We start from the raw sequence: 18,758 nt of genomic DNA, 5'->3' as shown, positions 1-18,758 counted from the left end.
AACCCTGGCTTTTTAAATTTGTGTTAATAAACTGAGTGAAAATAGACATGTTCCTCTATGGAAAAATCTGTAAGTGCTTTAGGTACTACAACTGCCATAAACTCCATTTAAGAAAATGGCAAAAAAGTTCATACAGACTTTGTGAAATGCAATATGCATATGTAACTTTATCACCTGCTTACAGTACAATTTAAGAATCATAATGTAGCCATAGAAAACATAATTTTCCTACTAGAAGTATGAACTTTTTGCACATCCATCACAAGCAGAACTTCTTGTTTTACTTTGTATTTGTAATTATTACTTTTTTATGTCATGTCTGGTCTGTGAAGGTAACTATGTGAAAGTAGTAAGGGTTTGGGAGAAACCTGAGGAAAAAAAAAGAGGTGAATGACTCGCAGTAAGAGGAATATTTTTGCATAGTTAGAAAAAAGAAAGATGGAGAGGAAATGCTTTAAAATACAAACAACAAACGCATAGTATGTATTTACACTGCTGGGCATATTCATACTCAACTGATGTGAGAACCACGCAAATATAACTCTAATAATTATTTCCTGTATACCAACACCCATCCTGTTATTACTGGTGCACATCTCTGATGTTAAATGTACATCCCAGATCATCTGTCGTCTAGGAATTGTCTTGAAAAATAAAACTAAAGATGCTTTTCCATCGCAGATTGAAATCACTATTGTATACACCTCAAATGTTTTAGCTTTACAAGTTCCTCACATATTTCTACGGACTGCCTAAAGCTGATGTTACTTCAGCTGAGCTGCATCCAACTACAGCCAACTATTACCTTATAGAGTAGGTGTTCAAGAAATTTTACAACTTGGGCCTTTCTAGAAAGCAGAAAGTTGCCCGACCTGGCAGACAAGTCCTAAGGCTAATGCTACAATTTTTGTATATTAGGCAGATGTGATGGGTAAGGCAGCTGCTATTAAGTTATAGGCTATTGGCAACTCAGTCATGCGTTCACATGTGTGACACAGTCCAGCAAATAATAAATTAATAATAAGTTGTCAAAATCAATGGTGCAGGTTGGAGTAAATTTATAACACTATTAAATGAGAAAGAGAGTTTGAAATGTGCATACAAAGAGTTGCTAAATATTGAAACAGTTTACCAGAGAAATAGATTCCAGCACTTTCTCTGCTAAAAATGGCCTTCCAAGTTTGTGTCATAGTACAAGGCAGATGATGGCACTGCAAGAGATCTCCAAGTGAAGGAGATGCGGGGGTATCACCTAGGCCAGTCCACTATGCCCTTCACCCTCAAGTACTACTTTCCTGCATGTCAGTGACCTTTCTTCAGGGACTCAGCTCTTACTGATGCTGAGTGGTACCAATTTCACTCACGTAATTATTTTCTTGGCTTGTTGCAGTCTCAGATTGTTCAGATACAAGCACTTGGCAAACAGGTAAACTCTTAACAAAATAAGATACCTCTTCGTAGTACATAAGATTTTTTTCTTCCATGGAGAGACAAGACTATTTATCAACTTGTCTACGTTATGGCAACGCTCCTTCCAGGATGTTTTGTTGTGGATGTTTCTCATGCACAAAGGGAAACGTTATTTAATGTTTTCATTTGGTTCCTCTATGGTACAGGTGCACATGCCTAAGCACAGTTGGCTCCCTGTTAGCTCTCAGAAAGACTTGTCACAAAAAGGAAAGTGATTTGCCAATGCAGCATTTAGCAGGGGAGTGAAGGAAGAGAAGTAGAAACCCAGCAACTGTAGTTACCTTCTTAATAGATTCTATTTTACATTATAGGAGCACACTTCTCTGCGTGGCTGGCTCTTGTGCTAGTTAAGCAAAACTTGTCACAGGAAACAAAAATATTTGCCAACTTGGCTTTAACGCAAAACCTATTCTTTGGTTTTTTTTGCATACGTCAAATGTCAGCCTCTCTATACCCCTCTGACAGGAAGCTGGCACGAAACACAAAACACAACCAGGTGCTTCCTGGCAGTCAGACTACTCTATAGAGGTTAGTAGTCTTGCTCGGTGAGAGAAAAGGGTTTGGGCTTACTTGATTTGATTCACTATTATCTACCAAACACACTAATTCGCACACTTGGAATATAACCTTTTAGGTAAATACTAGGTTCGGCATTCATTTGGTTTTGTCAGATATGTAATCCGAATTGTCTAGTTTCCCACCATCATCAGTGGGCATAGGCAGGCTCTGAAATTTTAGAATTCAATGAATTACCCCTGAGGAGACCTTTTAAAGGATTAGAGATCCTTTAGGCAATTAACTTAGACAAAATACCTCCCTAAGGAAAAGGGTGATGTATCTGTCCTTGGCTATAGTGTCTAATTAGAAATATACACAAAGACTTTTTTTTCCCGATATGTAATAGACAAATGTGTGTATGTATTTATGTTTGTTTCTATTTAGCCCACTGGCTAGATGTACTTTCAATGTAATTACTGTCATGTACTCACTTTACATTGGAAGCTCTGAGTAGAGGAAGTATAAAGACCTGAACTTTCATTACACTTCATATATCTTGGGAAACATTTCTATTCTTTTGCATACAAATTCACCCAAATTGACAGCTTTTGAATAGGAAAATGGGATCATTTTTAATATTCAGCAGTATTACACTGACAAAAATGTTTACGATTCAATAGGTTGAAATCTGATAAAAAGCATTTAAAAGTCCAAGTAGATTGTTTGTGTGTAATCATTGCAAAAAAGCAAATTCAGCTAACAGAAAGGCTTTCTTAATATGCCTCACTGTCAAAATTTTATTTCATATGGATTTAGTTGTGCAGCACATAATTTGCAGCACCGAAGCTGCAAAAGTGGCCCTTTATTTTATTTTGCTGCATTTAAAACACTTATTTAGAAATTCAGAGACTTGTCTTCTTTGCCAGTTTCTTGAGCATATTTTTTATGAGCCAGTCAGCTCAGACAATCTAATCTTTTTAGATGTCAAGGTCTTGTATTACGTTTCCTATGTTACTAGGCAGACACAGTGCTAAATGTCTCCTTTGCAATTAAAATAAACAAACAAAAGCTTGTACCTGCCAAGACAGGCAGCTTTAACTTTGTGCACACCTGCATAATGTAATGAGTATTGTTAGATCATATACAGAAATCAGTGTGATGCTTAGTGAGGACATCTGTCCCTTGTACATATAAGATGAACTCTGAAACTAAAGAAAATTAAAGTGTGTATGTTTATATGCATATATATTACATATCTTTAATTTCTTATTGGACTTCCGTTTTAAAACCATTCTGGTCCTTTCCTGTTTTTTCAGTTAGGATCACTTGAAAACATTAGCTCTTGCACTGTGACAGGAAAAGACCCTTTATATTTACTGGAAAGTAGTAAACCTGATAAAAGGTTTCAAATAGGCCTAAACATATTCCGGAAATGTCTTCTTTTTCAGTACAGATCTTGATTCTGTTGATTTTTACAGAGGTATTTTTATACAAAAAAATTTAAGTGTTAACAAAGTTTTAACTAATAAAATTGGCATTGCATGTCTGCAGCCAACACAGTATATCTTAGCGTATTTGTCAGTTGGTAAAGTTGTTTACATTTTACTTAGTCGCCTCTGCCTTTAAAGTATTTTTCCTAAAGTATTCACCTTCCCCCTCCTTTTTTTTTTTAGACTTACAATCACTTCATTTTTCAGTCTAGATTTAACTTTCCTCTGTTCAATTAGTCTCCTGAGATCTATATACTGGCTTATTGTAGTTCCCTACATCTGTAAACTGAAGCTTGATCTACACAGCAGAGGAGCAAAAATATATCTTTTATAGAGTAGCTGATAATTGGAAAATTTAGACAAGCTTCTGGGCACAGAGTCTTTTATCATCTCTGATAAGTAAACAACAAACTCCAAGCTAAGTACAGGTTAAAAACAATTTCTCTTAGTTTAATCTAATTATGTTAATTAACTCTGTTACTACACACATAACAGCTGCAGTAAGAATGAATAAACTTCATTCCAGTGCCTTAGAAAATGTCTTTTTGTTTGCACATCCTGTTCATCTGCTCTAGAACACATCACAGCTGATGGCTTAAAGCTATGGTTTGAAGTCTAGTACAGTGCTTCCAGGCACCTCATTTATCTGTCTCTTTGATAGGTGTACTTACTAACTTTCTTTCTTATAAATACAGAGAGACTTCCATATCCTAGCAGAGAAAAGGCAGCATCAAAGCCATAGTTAAAAGCTATCCAAAAAGCATGGACCTACAGATTTGAACTCCTGATAAAAAATTACTTTGAAATATATATGAAGACATAGGCTTCAGTTCACAAATACATCTACTATTAGAGCTTTCAGTATGAAATTAAACACCGTCAAAAGACGTCTTAATCACTAAAACAATTAAAAAAATGGAAATGTATCTTCAGTCTCATCATAGTGGTCAGACAAGATATATCTTTATGCTTGATCAGGAATACAAGGACCAGGAAAAGATCACTTGCAAATAACCAGTATTTTTCAAGATGTAGAGTCCAATGTGACTTTCACCACCACGTAAGAGAGGAAAATGTACTTTGGTGTAGAAAGTACCTTCTTCCTCATTTCCTTCTTTTACTTGATGCATAGCATTTCTAAGGAGGAGTAGGCTAGCTGCTGTTCAGTCAACTACGTCTCAGTCCTAAGGCCACACCTGGAAGGAACCTGAAGAAGAGGCAAAAGGATGCCAAATGATCGTATAGACTGCACATCCAAAATTGCTTCTTACTGGTAAATACATGTTCCTCTTTAATACGTCCATATGTACATTCCAACAAGCAATTACTTCACCACAAATTACCAAATAGGATGTCTTGGAGTCCTTCTCACAGATAGAGATGGTTTTTGAACACCATACCAGCCCTTGATGCTACAGCATTTTGGTGAAAATATGGCATGCCATAGAGCTACACAGCAGATGTCTGAATCGAGGTATTTCCAGCATGGCCTCAGAAGTGATTTTACAGCAGATTTGCATAAAACCTATCTATTTCTACAGAGAATAAGAAGACAGACAAATGACACACCCAACCCCTGCATTTCTCACTCGTTGACAGAAACAGCCTGGGGCATTTCTGAAACAGAATACAAGAGCCCACTTGGCAGGGAAGGCAGGAAATACACATTGAGCACTCCCTAAAAGCACAACATTTTCAGAAGAAAATCAGAAGACAGAACTCAGATACTGCTTTTGACAAAGATATGGCATTTTTCTGGAAGGACACTCTATTCCTAAAGAGATTATGGAAGAAGGGGACTGATTGCAAGGGTCTACATTCTCTTCAGTCTTTACCGGCGAGAGCCACTGGTAACGTCACACTCACAGACAGAAGGAAGGTGCCTTCCCTGCCAGAGAACATCTCACCTCCTTTTCATGGAAACGGGCTTCCGTCAGGAATCTTTAGACTTATCAGGGAGGGCTGTGAAGAAGCCCAGGTCGAAAGAAATGTTCATGCAGACTTCATTCATGCCTCTGTCAAAACTTAAAACGACTTACAGATGACGCATTTCTCAAACGTGGCTTTTGCTAAGCAATATTGGCATCTGGAACGAAGATACACTGAAGGATTTTAACCCTCACAGGTGACGTGCAACTGAAAGGAGGCCTTGGGCAAAGTTTTGCCTTTTAAATATGAAGAAGTCAATGAATAGCTACATGGCTAGGAACTACTGCAGAATCAGAACACTGTCTGTCTACAGACTTAAAACAGCAGTGCATATGCTCCATCTACATGGCCACATACCAAGCAGGAGACAAGGCAAGCCCTCCATGGCTACTACAAAGGGAAACCTTCTGGTCACACAGAAGAGGTCAGGACCTGGACACCTTGGAACATAAACATGAACTCATTCAAAGAATGAATAGCCTTTTACTCCAAAGATGCTGAAGTGCATGTCTAGGGTAGAGAATTACACTGATGAATATGCTTTTTCTGCGAAATGGATGAATGCAGTCTTGGCTCATCTTCATACAGACTGTGCGTGTTTAGTTTGAAATTACTTTGAAGGCAGATGATTTGCTTTTTCCTTTCCTTTCTTATAAAAGAGGGTGAGAGAAAGAATCAATATTAAACAAACTGTAAGGTTAGCTATAGAAGGTATCCAGGCAGTCTAAACTGCAGCCTAACCGTATGGTAACTTGACTTGAACATAAAACTGTGATGAGTTAAGAAATGCAATGACACTCCCCAGTAACTAGCAGTTACTCATATTAATAAAGTTGCTATTTTAGCTCTGTGCTTATTACTCTTTCCCTCTAGCCTTCTTATTGTTTCTACTTCCTATTGGCCATACGTTGTTTGGTAAGACGAGAGTTTCATGTGAACATGGCAAACTTGTAGTTTTTATGCACTTTGTGTATCTTAGGTGCCTTAAGTGGAAATGAAGTCTGCAGCCCACACTTTTATGGTTTAGACCCTGAACTATTTCATTATCCGCATCAATTTTGCCCTTGTAAAAAAGCCTTATTTCCAGTGCTGACTGACAATGGCCAGGCACCAAGTTTAACCACAGACAGAAATATTTCCTAGCAAACTTGTGCTTCTCCATTTAAGCAGTTTTGATACAAACACTCGTTAAAATGGAAAACTTACTGTTTTGCATGCTTTGAGAAAATAGTCATCAGATTCCCCTTTACTTACCTACCATTTTTGAATTTCCCTTATACAAGAACTGTTCATAGTCCTTCCCACTTGGAAGTCTGGTCAAACCAACTGAAGCTCTGGTCCAGCTAATTTTACTGTATGGTAGAGCAAAAATGAATCACTGAAAGTACAGAAAATAACATTCCAATTATGATTTAAAGAATATCCTACTAGATTTTATAATGTGCTTTAGCTGTAGGCCACCCTACAGCCAAAGCTTTACTTCCTGTCTTACTGATTAGCCAATGTCTTACTTAGAGACTTCACCATCTTTCAGCAATGCTATAGTCCTCTTCTGTTGCCAGAACTCCCTAGTTGTTGAATGTCCTTTTCCACTGCTTTATAATTGTAGCAGTCATATGAAACGTAGTTGCAAGTTTCTAATCTGTTATATGAGTATTATCAAGCTCTACCTAGCCTTTTTCCTGGAAGATGCTTTCCTTATGTCATAAGCATTATGCCTCTTCTTTTTCTTTCACTTGCATTCAAAAAACACCACTTTCGAGGGGAAGATCTTAGTTGGCATGATCAACCTTATTTACACAGACCTCACTAGCTGCTCAGATAGATGTAAGTTATATCTCAGTACACCAGGAATTCCCTCTTGCCCACAGAGAGGAAAGCAAAAACATGGGACATCAATGGGGAAGGTAGCAAACTTAGTCACGCTAAGACTTGGCAGGGCTTCTAACAGTTTAATCTAAACTACCATGTTACAAACTAATATATGGATCTTTTACGCTGTAGAAAAGTCTACCCACAGAAACCCAACTATGTGTTGTAAACCTTCAATGATATAGTGTTCATGCATGTAAAATCCTTCACGGGGAATTCATTGTGTCTGATCTTTCACAGTATCCTCCTATCTCTCTTTGGTGGAGATGAAATCAAGAGTTCTTCAACAAGGCTGTTACAATACGGACTCCAGCAAACTGCAGCATTCTGCACAACCACACCAATATTAAAATTATGCAGATCTTCAGATCCTGCCTCTTTCTGTCTTGCACAATTATTAAAGCTAGTTTATCAGATCTTTGTGAAATTCCAAACGGTCTCATTGCTTCCTGGGTTTACCTTTCGAAATGCTATTTGAGCCCAGCTTTAGAATTTACAATCCAAACCAGGAAAAAATCTCCATCTCTAGAAGATTTTATCAATTACATTTTTAAGATGATGGCTGAATATATTCTTTAGAATAACATTTAATGTTTCAATACTTATTGTCCATGAAAGAGACATACACAGTTTTGATGCCAAAATGAGTGTTATTTTCCTGCTTGAAAATGGTCAAGCGGACAAGAAAGGTACACGCACAAAGCCGTAACTGTATCAAAAGCAGATATTACGGCCTGGATGTTAAGACAACTACCAGCAGAGTTACTTTTTTAATATGGACATAAATCATTCAGGAAATACATAAAACTTAGTTTACTTCCTTCCTTCCTTTGACTACTGTTTCATTTTAGCACATTCACAATGAGAGGATAATCTCTGTAGCGCAACAATTTATAAACCATGTTCTCTTAATCAGAAAAAAATTATTTTCTAGAAAACCAAAAAACACAAACACTCCTGCCTCCGGCTTGTAACGATTTTCAATAAGTAAGTGCATTAGAGGCATAGTAGAAGGTGGGGACTAGGGTGACACAACGGTGACACAAAAGGAAGATACTTTGATAATATAAACCTAGACTGGTGTACACATTGCATGTGAATAGTTCCACTGGCCACCAAAAGCCTGCAACTGAGCTGTATGAAGCGACTGCACGGGAAGTTAACCTTTTCTTGAATTTCTTACAGAGTTTGGGGCTTTACGAAGAAATGAGTTTTGGAAAGCTGAAAATGGGAGACAATATAATTAGTATAATTGGAAGAATACTTCTAAAGCCTTATATTTCAAGAACACAAAGAAAACAGTGCAAAGGAAGAAACTGCTTTTGTGGATCTAGTTTATTAATAAGCATTGTAATTAACAAGACAACATGCTGTACAGAAACCTGAAATAGAACTACTGCAAATTTACTGGACTTTAAGTGCTGCTGGACTATGGCATATAATGTCCAACTGCATGATCTGTAAAGTGTGCTTAGGGCTGTTTCCATACACAGACATACGCTGCTCACTCTCAGATCCTATAGTATGCCATAGAGCAGGGAGATTTCCCAGAAATACAAACTCAAATATTTACAAGAAATCATCAATCTCTCTTTTCACTAGGGATAACATAAGTTATACACAGTTTTCCTACGTATACCAAACAAAATCTTTGCCTTCAACTTTACTTTGTGTCTGCGCTCCCTTACTATTTACCCAAGAAAATAATGGCAGTAAATGGCTGTGTAATAATTTAATTGATAATAATTGATTAAGGATTAATATGAAAGCTGGAAAAGTAAAACTTGCGCTAGAACTGTGGGAGACAAAGTCAGGCAAGATGGGTGTAAATTTTCAAATGTATAAGCTCTGCATCAATTAAATATCAGCCAAGTAAGCTTGAATCAAATAACCTTGAGTTAATTACTCATTAGTTACTGGAACTTCTCTAAGCATACTGGCTTGACCACACTGGAAGCAGGGTAATAATGGCAGCTTGGTGCTGATGTGGTTCCACGCTGGATTACAGCTTGCTCAGAATACAACAGACCAAACTCTTAATTCTCTTAAGAAAATCTAATAGATCTATGTACACTGGGGGCACAGATGTATGATACAAAGTGCTGTACTTTTCCAGCCCTAAGCCAAACAAAAAAAACCTGGCCTGATTCAGAACAACATACCTGATGTTAGCGTGACATGTAGCTTGACCTAACGTTCATGAGCTCTCAGGTCCTATTAGCATGGGCTCATTGCCATGATAATTAGCTAAATGACCTGCATCCTGCCAGCTCACAGCCTAGAGAGAGCAGGTGCTCAGGAGTCTGTGTCTGGCTTAGCAGACATGCCTGATTATTCTCTCTGTAGAATTAAGTTACATTTCAGAATACAGCACAGTTTAGGAAAATGAAGAAAAAACATATTTCACTTCAAACAGCTTGATGTCTGTTCATCTTTTTTTTTAACTGGCTGCTTTACAGTAGGAAAAAAGTACCTCTCTTTCTGCCACCACTACCCATATCTTTGATGCAGAAGTCAGAGGTGCAACAAGCATGTATCAGGTTCGGGAATAAAAAAAAAACAAAAAAACTAGGCTAAACGGTATGACACATTACTTTGTGGAAGGCAAAGGTTTTCCTTTGTTGTTACACTGTATGAAACAATCTAATCATGTCACTACCATTTTACTGTATACTGTATATAGGATTATTTTCTCCACAAATTCACACCAGATAAAATAAGTTAAATGACTAAAAAAAAAAATTACACAAAAATATACACTCTATGTACTAGATAAATTATTTCTATATATGGCAAGATGTGTAAAGAGTCTACAGTAATGTTATTCCCCTGGATACTGACATGCCACTTACTTGAACGTTTTTTAGAGACACTGTCTCAAATGCACAATTTTTTATATTATATATATGTAATATGTAATATATAAAAAATGAGGGCATAATTTAACTCCTGATACAATGTGTATTTACAGTTACAGTTATTCTGCATCTTCTTGACAGAATGTCAGAATATCATAACACGTCTTCATGGACATAATATTCAGTCACTTTCTATGATCAGGTTCATCTTTATGTTGTTTTTTGTTAGAGTAAATTTTTTTGGAGTTTTTTGGTTGGCTGATTTTGTGATTTTTGGAGAAAGGGTGTTAATTTCTTCTGTATCTTAAAAGAAAAAAAAAACACTAAACATTGAAATCCAAAATTTTTTTTTGTTATTTTTCTCTGCCTAAGGAAAAAAATCTAATTCTTGTTCCTTTATGATTTACCTATGAAAATTGGAAATTGCAGAAATTAATTGCTTTGCCAAAAAGCTTCAATTACAAATTTTCAGCCAGAGAGGAAATGAAGATTTTTCCAATACAGCAGCCCATTCTGTAAACATTTGCTATGACAGCCCTCTGTAATAAAAACTAAGTCCTCTGCTTAAAACAGTAAGCATTACATGTCAGCCTTATTCTAAATTTTGCAGAATTAATATGGTTGGTAAATCTGTGTAAACTACAGATAAGCTTTTTCGTGCATCTCTGAAAAGAAGTGCTGAATTTTCTCATCATGATGTCTCCAAAACAAATGACCGAGGGCTTTGTGCAGATTAGGTGTGAATTAATTTGTCAAATTTTTAATTGTCCTGGAATTGGAAATGAGTTGTGTCAGCTATTGTGTGTCAGTAGCCAAAGGATTAATATTTTCTCCAGGATTTACATGCAACTGGAAGCCAGTGTCCCTCATCTTTTCTAAACATGACTGAAAAATACATTAAAAAAAAAGAAGAAAGAAAAGAAGCGCATCATTAGATAATCTGATGTTCATTAATTAAACCCTATCAGTAGGTTAAAAGTCAAGTTTCTTTTATTTTCACATTAAATCTAAAGGTGATTTGAATAAATTTACAGTGGGGACAACGATATATAAAGCTACTTATACCTGCTGGGCACATAAGAGAAGCTCTTTCAGCATTCATTGGAAACCCTCAACAACTTCTGTAAATTTTACAAGCAGCTAATATTACAGCATTTTTACACACAGTTTTGTTTATAAATTACAGATTTAAGTTACAATATGATGTCTACACAGAGTTCTATCCATAGGAAATATTCATACACTGTCTTTTTTCCCTCCACACAACTTCGATTGTCTCATTTAATGTCGCAATAAACTAAAAATTATCTAGTTTTGTTAAGGAAAAAATTTCTTGGTATGCACATACTGTACATGATGAAATGGCTAACGAGCAAAAAAAGTACTAGAAGAAAAATGTTTTTTTTTTTTCCATCTAAGAAAAGCAATTCCTTTGCATCCACTGTGGAATCTACTAGCTTTTCCCCCCAGCAGTAACGACGTATCCTTCAGTACACAGAACATACCTAATCTTTACAGAGCATCACTTTGAGACTTTATCAAATCATATAATTGGGGTGTATTTCTAGCTACGTCCATTCAGGATTCATTACTTGCTTTGCTGGTAATGTCAGTGATTCTCTAATAAACTAAACCACAGTGACAAGAAGGCCTTCATATAAAAGGTTGGGGGTAAAGTAAATAATATTATAGCGAACTTTTTACTGAATACTTGCAATAGGTGATTATAGCTGTAAAACAAACATATACATCACTATAATATTCTTTTAAGCACCAGCAGCTTACAGCCACAATATCACATAAGCCAAAAAGCTACCCAGTTTCCTACTGTGTTCAGCAGTGCCCGTGTAATTTTCAACTAACAGGAACAGTAGCCAAAGCAAGCTCTACAAGATAAAAGAAAAAAAGAAAAAAAAATTAGCAATAGACTTACAGCTTGAAAAGCATAATATGTATCATACTGTTGCTTGCATTATTGTAGAAAGGAAAATCCTGGAAAGTAAAAAAAAAAATATTTATAATTTTTTTAAGTTTTGACCTGCTATATCATATGATTGTAGTGTTACCTTTCACACAGAAAAGCCTAGTCAAAAAAGCTTTCCATTTCATCTATTGCATTCTTTCAAAAAATAAATACTTGTAGATTGACCCAATAAAAATTAACATCAAAAGCAGATGTCATGTCTTCGAATACATTTTCCTTCTTAATAATGTAAAAGACAGATTTGGAAGGAAAGGTATACCATCCTTCCTCAGAATTAGATTTTAGGGTTCTATTCATTCTATTATGTAAAGTAATCAAATGAAAAATTGCCCACTTGATCTCTATCTGCTAAGGGAATGGAAGGTGAAATTTATGAACATGTTATAAATTGTAACAAGTAACACAGAGAAGATTGATTTGAGTAAGCTATATTACTATATTTAGATTGTAATATTCCCCAAACTGTACTAAGAAATTACTTTCAACGGGAAGATGTGCTAACAGATATTTGCACTATGATGACTCATATAACAAAATGCAATGAACAGGATTTTGTATTTTTCTTTCGAATGGTTTTGTGTTGTGGGTTTTCTTCCCCATTTTGTATATTTTACCAAGGACTAAGGTAAATTTCCTTTAACTGAGTACTAAGGGTTTAGCTTTTCAAATTCAATTTAGAATTCTATATACATAAATATTCACAAGCCCAACAAGTTTGTGTATGCACTAGAAACCGTGTTAGGCTGTGACTATATACAGTTACACTTAAAGCCTAAAATAGCAGATTTGTCAGCTATGCATTTATAGCTGGTGCTCATGTATAAACGTGGTGCTACTCCCAGACACTGGTGCCTGGTGGGAGGCAGCGAAGTTTGCCAGAGGAATAACTTTGACAGGATCTTCACTGGCGCAGTGTCTTTCACAGGTGTTGTAGAACTGGGGCCGTGGCCCACCTTGGCTTTTGTCAGTGTCATCCTTGGGAACGGGCCGTCCAAGCGTGTGTCGTCCGTCAGGCCTGGCTCCTCGGCCCCAGCCCTGCTGGAAGCCAAATGATGGCAAAGGAGTGTTGGACTGCTGGTACTGTGTCAGAGAAGGAGGCATCCAGCAGTTGTCAGAGTGGCCTAGGATAAGACACTCCTGTGTGCAGGTTTCAGAGGCTTCAGCCAGGGCTTTCTGGAGATTTACTTCAATAGCTGGAAGGTGGAAAAACACAAGAAATTATCAAAGTTCCAAAGGCTGAACAGAAAAAAAGTTAGTATGTTATGAACAGACGATACACCTTTACAGCCATATAACTAAAGCTCTTATATATTTTATTTACAATGACCTTTACCTTTTTGAAATTGACACTTGTATAATAAAGCCCAAAGTGTTTTACAATCCAATACCACTAGTCTGTAGATCATCTTCATACAATTACTTGAAAAGAAAACACTAATAAGTAAAATCAGGATTTTTTAAAATATTCTTTTAAAGGTGGAGTTGGGGGTTGGTTTTGCTTTGTTTAAGGCAAATGAACTTAATCTGGACACGTGGCCAGATGGCTTCAAAGATGAACTCACAAGCTTTAAACGCGAAAAACAACGTAACAGCTATTTTAAACAGAATTGATTTCTCCATGCATTCGATACCTGAAACCTTGAAAAATCAAAGGGTAATAGCAAGAGAAGCTGTAACCTCTGTAGCTTACTAGGAACTGAATCAGATTTCTTGCTTAGATGCAAGGTTTGTGCCCTTGAAAAAGGATAACAGAAATCATAATTTGTTCAAAGGCAAATTAAGCTACTAAATCTGAAAGACATAGTTTACAATTCATAAACAGTCTTGATCTATTTCATGTAAATGACTGCAACTTTGCTATGTTGTATAAATTCAAATTAATATAATTAAAAATCTACAAATCATTCCTTGAAATAATTTTCATATTATGTATTTTAATTTTACATTCTCTTGTTACGTTCAGGCTTTAAACGCGTTAGAGGAGAGGATGAAATTCTGATTAGACATTTTATTGTTTTGTCTTCACAAAACTGAGGAGCATCCCTTTCCCAATGAAAGATACATACATATTGTTAATATCTGCCTTCATGAACATTTCATTTAGAATTGGATTCTGGCTCATAACCAGTGGAGAAGGTATGCTTTCAGGAATTACTTATTGCAATGAAAGCTCTGAGTAGGATCATCTCATCCTCTGAGCTTTATGTTTAAATAAATATCACATTTCTGTTTTAGTAAATACTTTGCATGTTGAAATTTGTGTAGAGCTACGAAGCACAAATACATATTTCCATGTTACATCCAGATACAAATGAAATTAAGTTTTTCCTTCAGGCGTTGAAATATATAATGCTGCTGTCCAAAATACAGGATGCATCTTTTTAAAACTAGCACTCTTAAACAGACACCTGCATGCTTGTTGTTACACAAATATATTCTTGATTATTTCTCCAGTACATTGTGCAAGTATGTGCCTGCTAGTGAAATAATTGTTTATAAATGTTATTTTGCTCTATTATTGGCATTTCTTCATGTTTTCAGTCATTTTTTCTCAGTATTTTTCAATGTAATCCTGACAAAGCTTTGGTATCTTGCTGCTGAAATACTAATTCGGTTATGATGGATGGTAGGAGACACGCATGTGGAAATAATTCAGTAGAGGCAGCAGCTGACACAAAAAAAGTTACCACTGGTAGACTACTTGGTCTCAGCTTTCAGTGCCATGCTATCTGCTATTAGAGACATAAATTACAGTATATACAACTCCTGTTAAGCTCTTTAATTATCCAGGCTTGTTTCTCTCTTGATCAAGGTAAATCACTGAAACAGGTACATCCTTGACCGAGTGCGAGTTATGCCTGTTTATACAGAAACTGATCTTCTGTATGTATTAACAAAACCTTTTGGACATCCAATACATCAGTGTTCCTTTCATTTCACAGCTAATATATTTTAAAATTGTATTAAATAGGTTAAATTGAAAACAAATACGGTTATTTATTTGGAAAAACAAAATTCTTAAGGATATCTAGCTCTTCACAGCAATTGGGTCAGAACACTTATATTGCAGTACTATCCCAAACTTCAGTAAAAGAGTAAACATAAAGTTAAACTATCAGTGTTCGGCAATAAAAACTTAACATCTAAGCTTTAGACAAGGCAACTGCAGAAAGAAAAGGTCAGGTCACTTATAAAACATTCTCTTCACCATCTTGACAGATCAGTATGACAGTAATTTTGTGCCATGTGTTGCCAGACTAACTATAGACTTGGAACATGTTAACATACTAAGAATAACAATGTTGTCAGAATGACAGATTCGTTTATTCTCTTAATAGATAGACGTTTACATCCGAGTTTCAGTTTTAGCAAAAACTTAACAAAAAACTTGAGCACCATCATGGGTACAAATCTGATCACAATCAGATACGATTACAAATTATTTTGGTTTGAGTTGGGGGTTTTCATATAAGCATCTGCCAATGCAGGATTATTTAGAAGATACGCTTTTTGTAGCAGCCATAATCTGTCTTTCTAAATTGGTATATGGTATATTCAGTCTTGATTGTCACAGTATTTATGATTTTCATCATCGCTTATGATTAATAACATGTAAAATATACAATTTGTATTAACCCTAAATAAGTAACATTCTTTTTTACTGAGCACCTCTTTAGTGTTCCAAGAGAACAGGAAAAAAAATATGTAGCAAATACAAGTACTTTTCTGTATGATCTCTGACGTTCAGAATTTTTTTTTTCCAACAGTAATAGTCAAGTTTCATTTTACAATATAGTGCAGTCATTTTAGAGAACTAGTCTAACTTTAAAAGAAGATCATAAAAAAAAAGAAAGAAAAAGAAAAGAAAATCCAAATCACTTGCATGTAGGTGAACATTATCGCAACCCTGAGGCAGACATCTTCAGGAGATGGAGTATGCTACAGGAAACCAAATTAACTGAGGATGCCACAACAAACACTGTGTGCAATATCTGCATTTAAAGGGATCTTGGAAAATCTCAGCAATTGATCTGCTGCAGTAAGAAGTAGCAAGGATAATTGGGATGCAGAATAATTTCTGCTTGGTAAAGGGTAAAAAATAAATAAAGCTAGGAATATGAAATATTATGTTTTTAGCACAATGAAGTAAGAATCATTGACAGAGCGTAATTCATCAGTTCTTAAAAGAATCTAACATAAAATGTAGGAATTTTTCTGCATGAGTATTCACTAGGCATTATCTCCTGTGTCTGCTCTTGCAGGCCATGAAACGTATCTTCTTTCTCTCAGTCTAATTCATCCTCCATTTTCCTGTCATTTTATCATTCTCCTATTTCTTTAGCACTTGGAATCCTTCTAAATAGCAACTTGGTACTGGCATTGCACTGCTGTCTAAACTACTATGCTTTACTCACAAAATATATATTTTTCTAACTATTCCCTATTTTATCAAATAAAAGAGCTTTTTGTCGGCACCATATTATACTAATGGTGCCAATTTACAACAAAGTGCAGCTGATTTCCAAATATTCCGTTACTGACTTACAATGCAAAGAGGTCACTGAAAATAGCATTAGGACATTGTCCTCGGCACCCAGTCTGGCTTCCCTTCCACTGCTTCCCACCCACTTTACATGAAGGAATCTCTGGCTGGTTCAGTAGATAAATAATCGCCATTCTTGTAGCTTCCAGAAGACAATCCAATGCTCAGGTGACCCTTTATCAGAGGCTGTGCGAATTCACCATGGCATTTTCTAGCTGCTATTCTTTAAGCTTCCTACTATTCTACATCCTCTTTGTAACAGTTACCTCTTGCAAGACATTGCTAAATATGGGTGAAGAGAAATTTTTCTGAGCCCTTCTCTCTCATTTGAAAGTGGTAATACAGGCGATTATTCTGCTAGTCCGATAAATACTCTGTGGTAGAAACATCTGTGACATCTGCCTTGACAAATAAAGTAAAAGATGCTTCCTGCTGTCTCTGAAGGTTTTCAGGAGAAATGCTATTTTTTCCTCTACTGAAATTCCAACTGTCTAGTAAGAACAACTGTCCAACTCTCTTGCGTAAGATATGACAAGTTTATAAATGGAAACAGAAGTGTAAATATCCTCCATGTTTTATGAATAAACAATACAGTCAATTGGGCTGTTATCAATCTACCTTGTTTCTTACTTCACTTAGAAATAAACCCTTAGTTCTGTATATTTTTCATACCCTATGGAGACTCATCAATTATGATATACTAGTAGTAAGGAATTAATTCATAGAATAGATCAAATTCATGGACATGTGAATTTACCATTTTTACTTGAACTCAAGATTGTTTTAGGAACTAAACTATTTTTTTTAAATTGTCTGCCTCAGAACTAAGAACATTTTTAAAGAACATGTCTGTCAGGTATCATGAAATGTTTAGATCAGAACCGTCAAGTATAACTAAAAGCACAACAGTTAAAGACTTTCTTCATTGTTCCGCAGTCTTTACCATTTCTAGGTCAAAATGGTTTTCAGTAAGAATATTTACTTTTACATGAGTAAACGTGGAATTTCAACCTTACCAGGTAGCTATCCTTCAGTCAAAATAATAACCCCCCCCCAAAAAAATTTGACCTGATTTGTTTTTCTGATTTGTTTGTTTTGGTAAAAGCCTGTCCATGATTATAAAGACTTTGTAGAGTTCTATAGGTAGCAAATATATTCTTGCTTAGGGGGAATGAAAGCTGCAGAAATCTACCATGCTACTCTTGTCCTCTCAGTCTACAAAGTTTCTATGACATTGGCCGAACACATGACACAATACTGTATACGTCAGCATTTTTAGCTCAATATTATGTTCCAATTTTAAGAATATTTCTCACAGAGAACTGTCAAAGAAAGGCAGGCTGTTAGTAAGAAAAAGTCTCATACTGTTGAAAATGTGTAAGCACATGCTTGGTGTATACACGATACACTTTCTTTTCTACCTCTCTGCTCCCCCAAAAAGAGAGACATGCTACTAAGGTGACATCAAAATGGCTGGTTCCTTCCTTGGCTTGCCACAAAAGTCATTAGCTGTACCACAGAATCATACAAAGACTTAGGCTGGACAAGACTTTTGAAGGTGTCTAGTCCAACCTCCTGCTCAAAGTAGAACATCTTGGTCAAATTATGAGAGAAAAGGTTTTCCAAAAGTTTAGGCCAAATAACTGTACATCTCTCTCATTAAAAATTCTACACATGTGTGCTAAAAGAGAGGTGTGCAGTTCTAAAAGTTGAACAACCAAAGAGATAAGCTCCTGGAAACTCCTTCTTTACCCACAAATATGTAATAATTCTCAAAAGCCATTTGAAGATGTATTCATTAGAAAAGTACCCAGATTCATTAGAAGTTAAAAAATTGTCAGACTGTACTGTGTCAATGCAAGCTTAGGGACTGAGAAATTGTGTGAAAAAACTGTAAAAAAATTAAAAAATTAAGAAAACAAGTTAAAATACAAGAATATAACGTGCTTGAGTTTTTAAAGCTATCTAGCTGTATTCTTAATGAAAAGCCAGTGTTGAATTTGACACATTTTGGATGCAAACCATCCAGCGTTACATTTAGAGCACTCTTGTTTCATAATAAAGCAAGCAACAATTAGCAAGCAATTAAGCAAATTGCCCATAATTATGCCATT

The 18,758-nt window shown here is 35.8% G+C and overlaps 1 protein-coding gene across 6 annotated transcripts in view; it reads right to left on the bottom strand.

Annotated features, from left to right (window-relative positions):
• Positions 1 to 8,576: 8,576 nt before the first annotated feature.
• PCDH11X (protocadherin 11 X-linked) overlaps positions 8,577 to 18,758 on the bottom strand; it is a 547,477-nt gene continuing 537,295 nt past the window's right edge. For 4 of the 6 annotated variants that reach the window (XM_068957179.1, XM_068957182.1, XM_068957181.1 and 1 more), the window contains one exon: positions 8,577 to 13,294. In XM_068957179.1, coding sequence (XP_068813280.1) covers positions 12,903 to 13,294 — 392 coding nt within the window. In that variant the 3' untranslated portion in view covers positions 8,577 to 12,902. The remainder of the gene's footprint in view (positions 13,295 to 18,758) is intronic. The other 2 variants (XM_068957183.1, XM_068957184.1) reach the window with 2 other exon arrangements.

The sequence above is a fragment of the Struthio camelus genome, chromosome 11 (genome assembly GCF_040807025.1).
Source record: "Struthio camelus isolate bStrCam1 chromosome 11, bStrCam1.hap1, whole genome shotgun sequence".
NCBI classification, from domain to species: Eukaryota; Metazoa; Chordata; class Aves; order Struthioniformes; family Struthionidae; genus Struthio; species Struthio camelus.
This window is presented reverse-complemented; position numbering and strand designations above follow the sequence as displayed.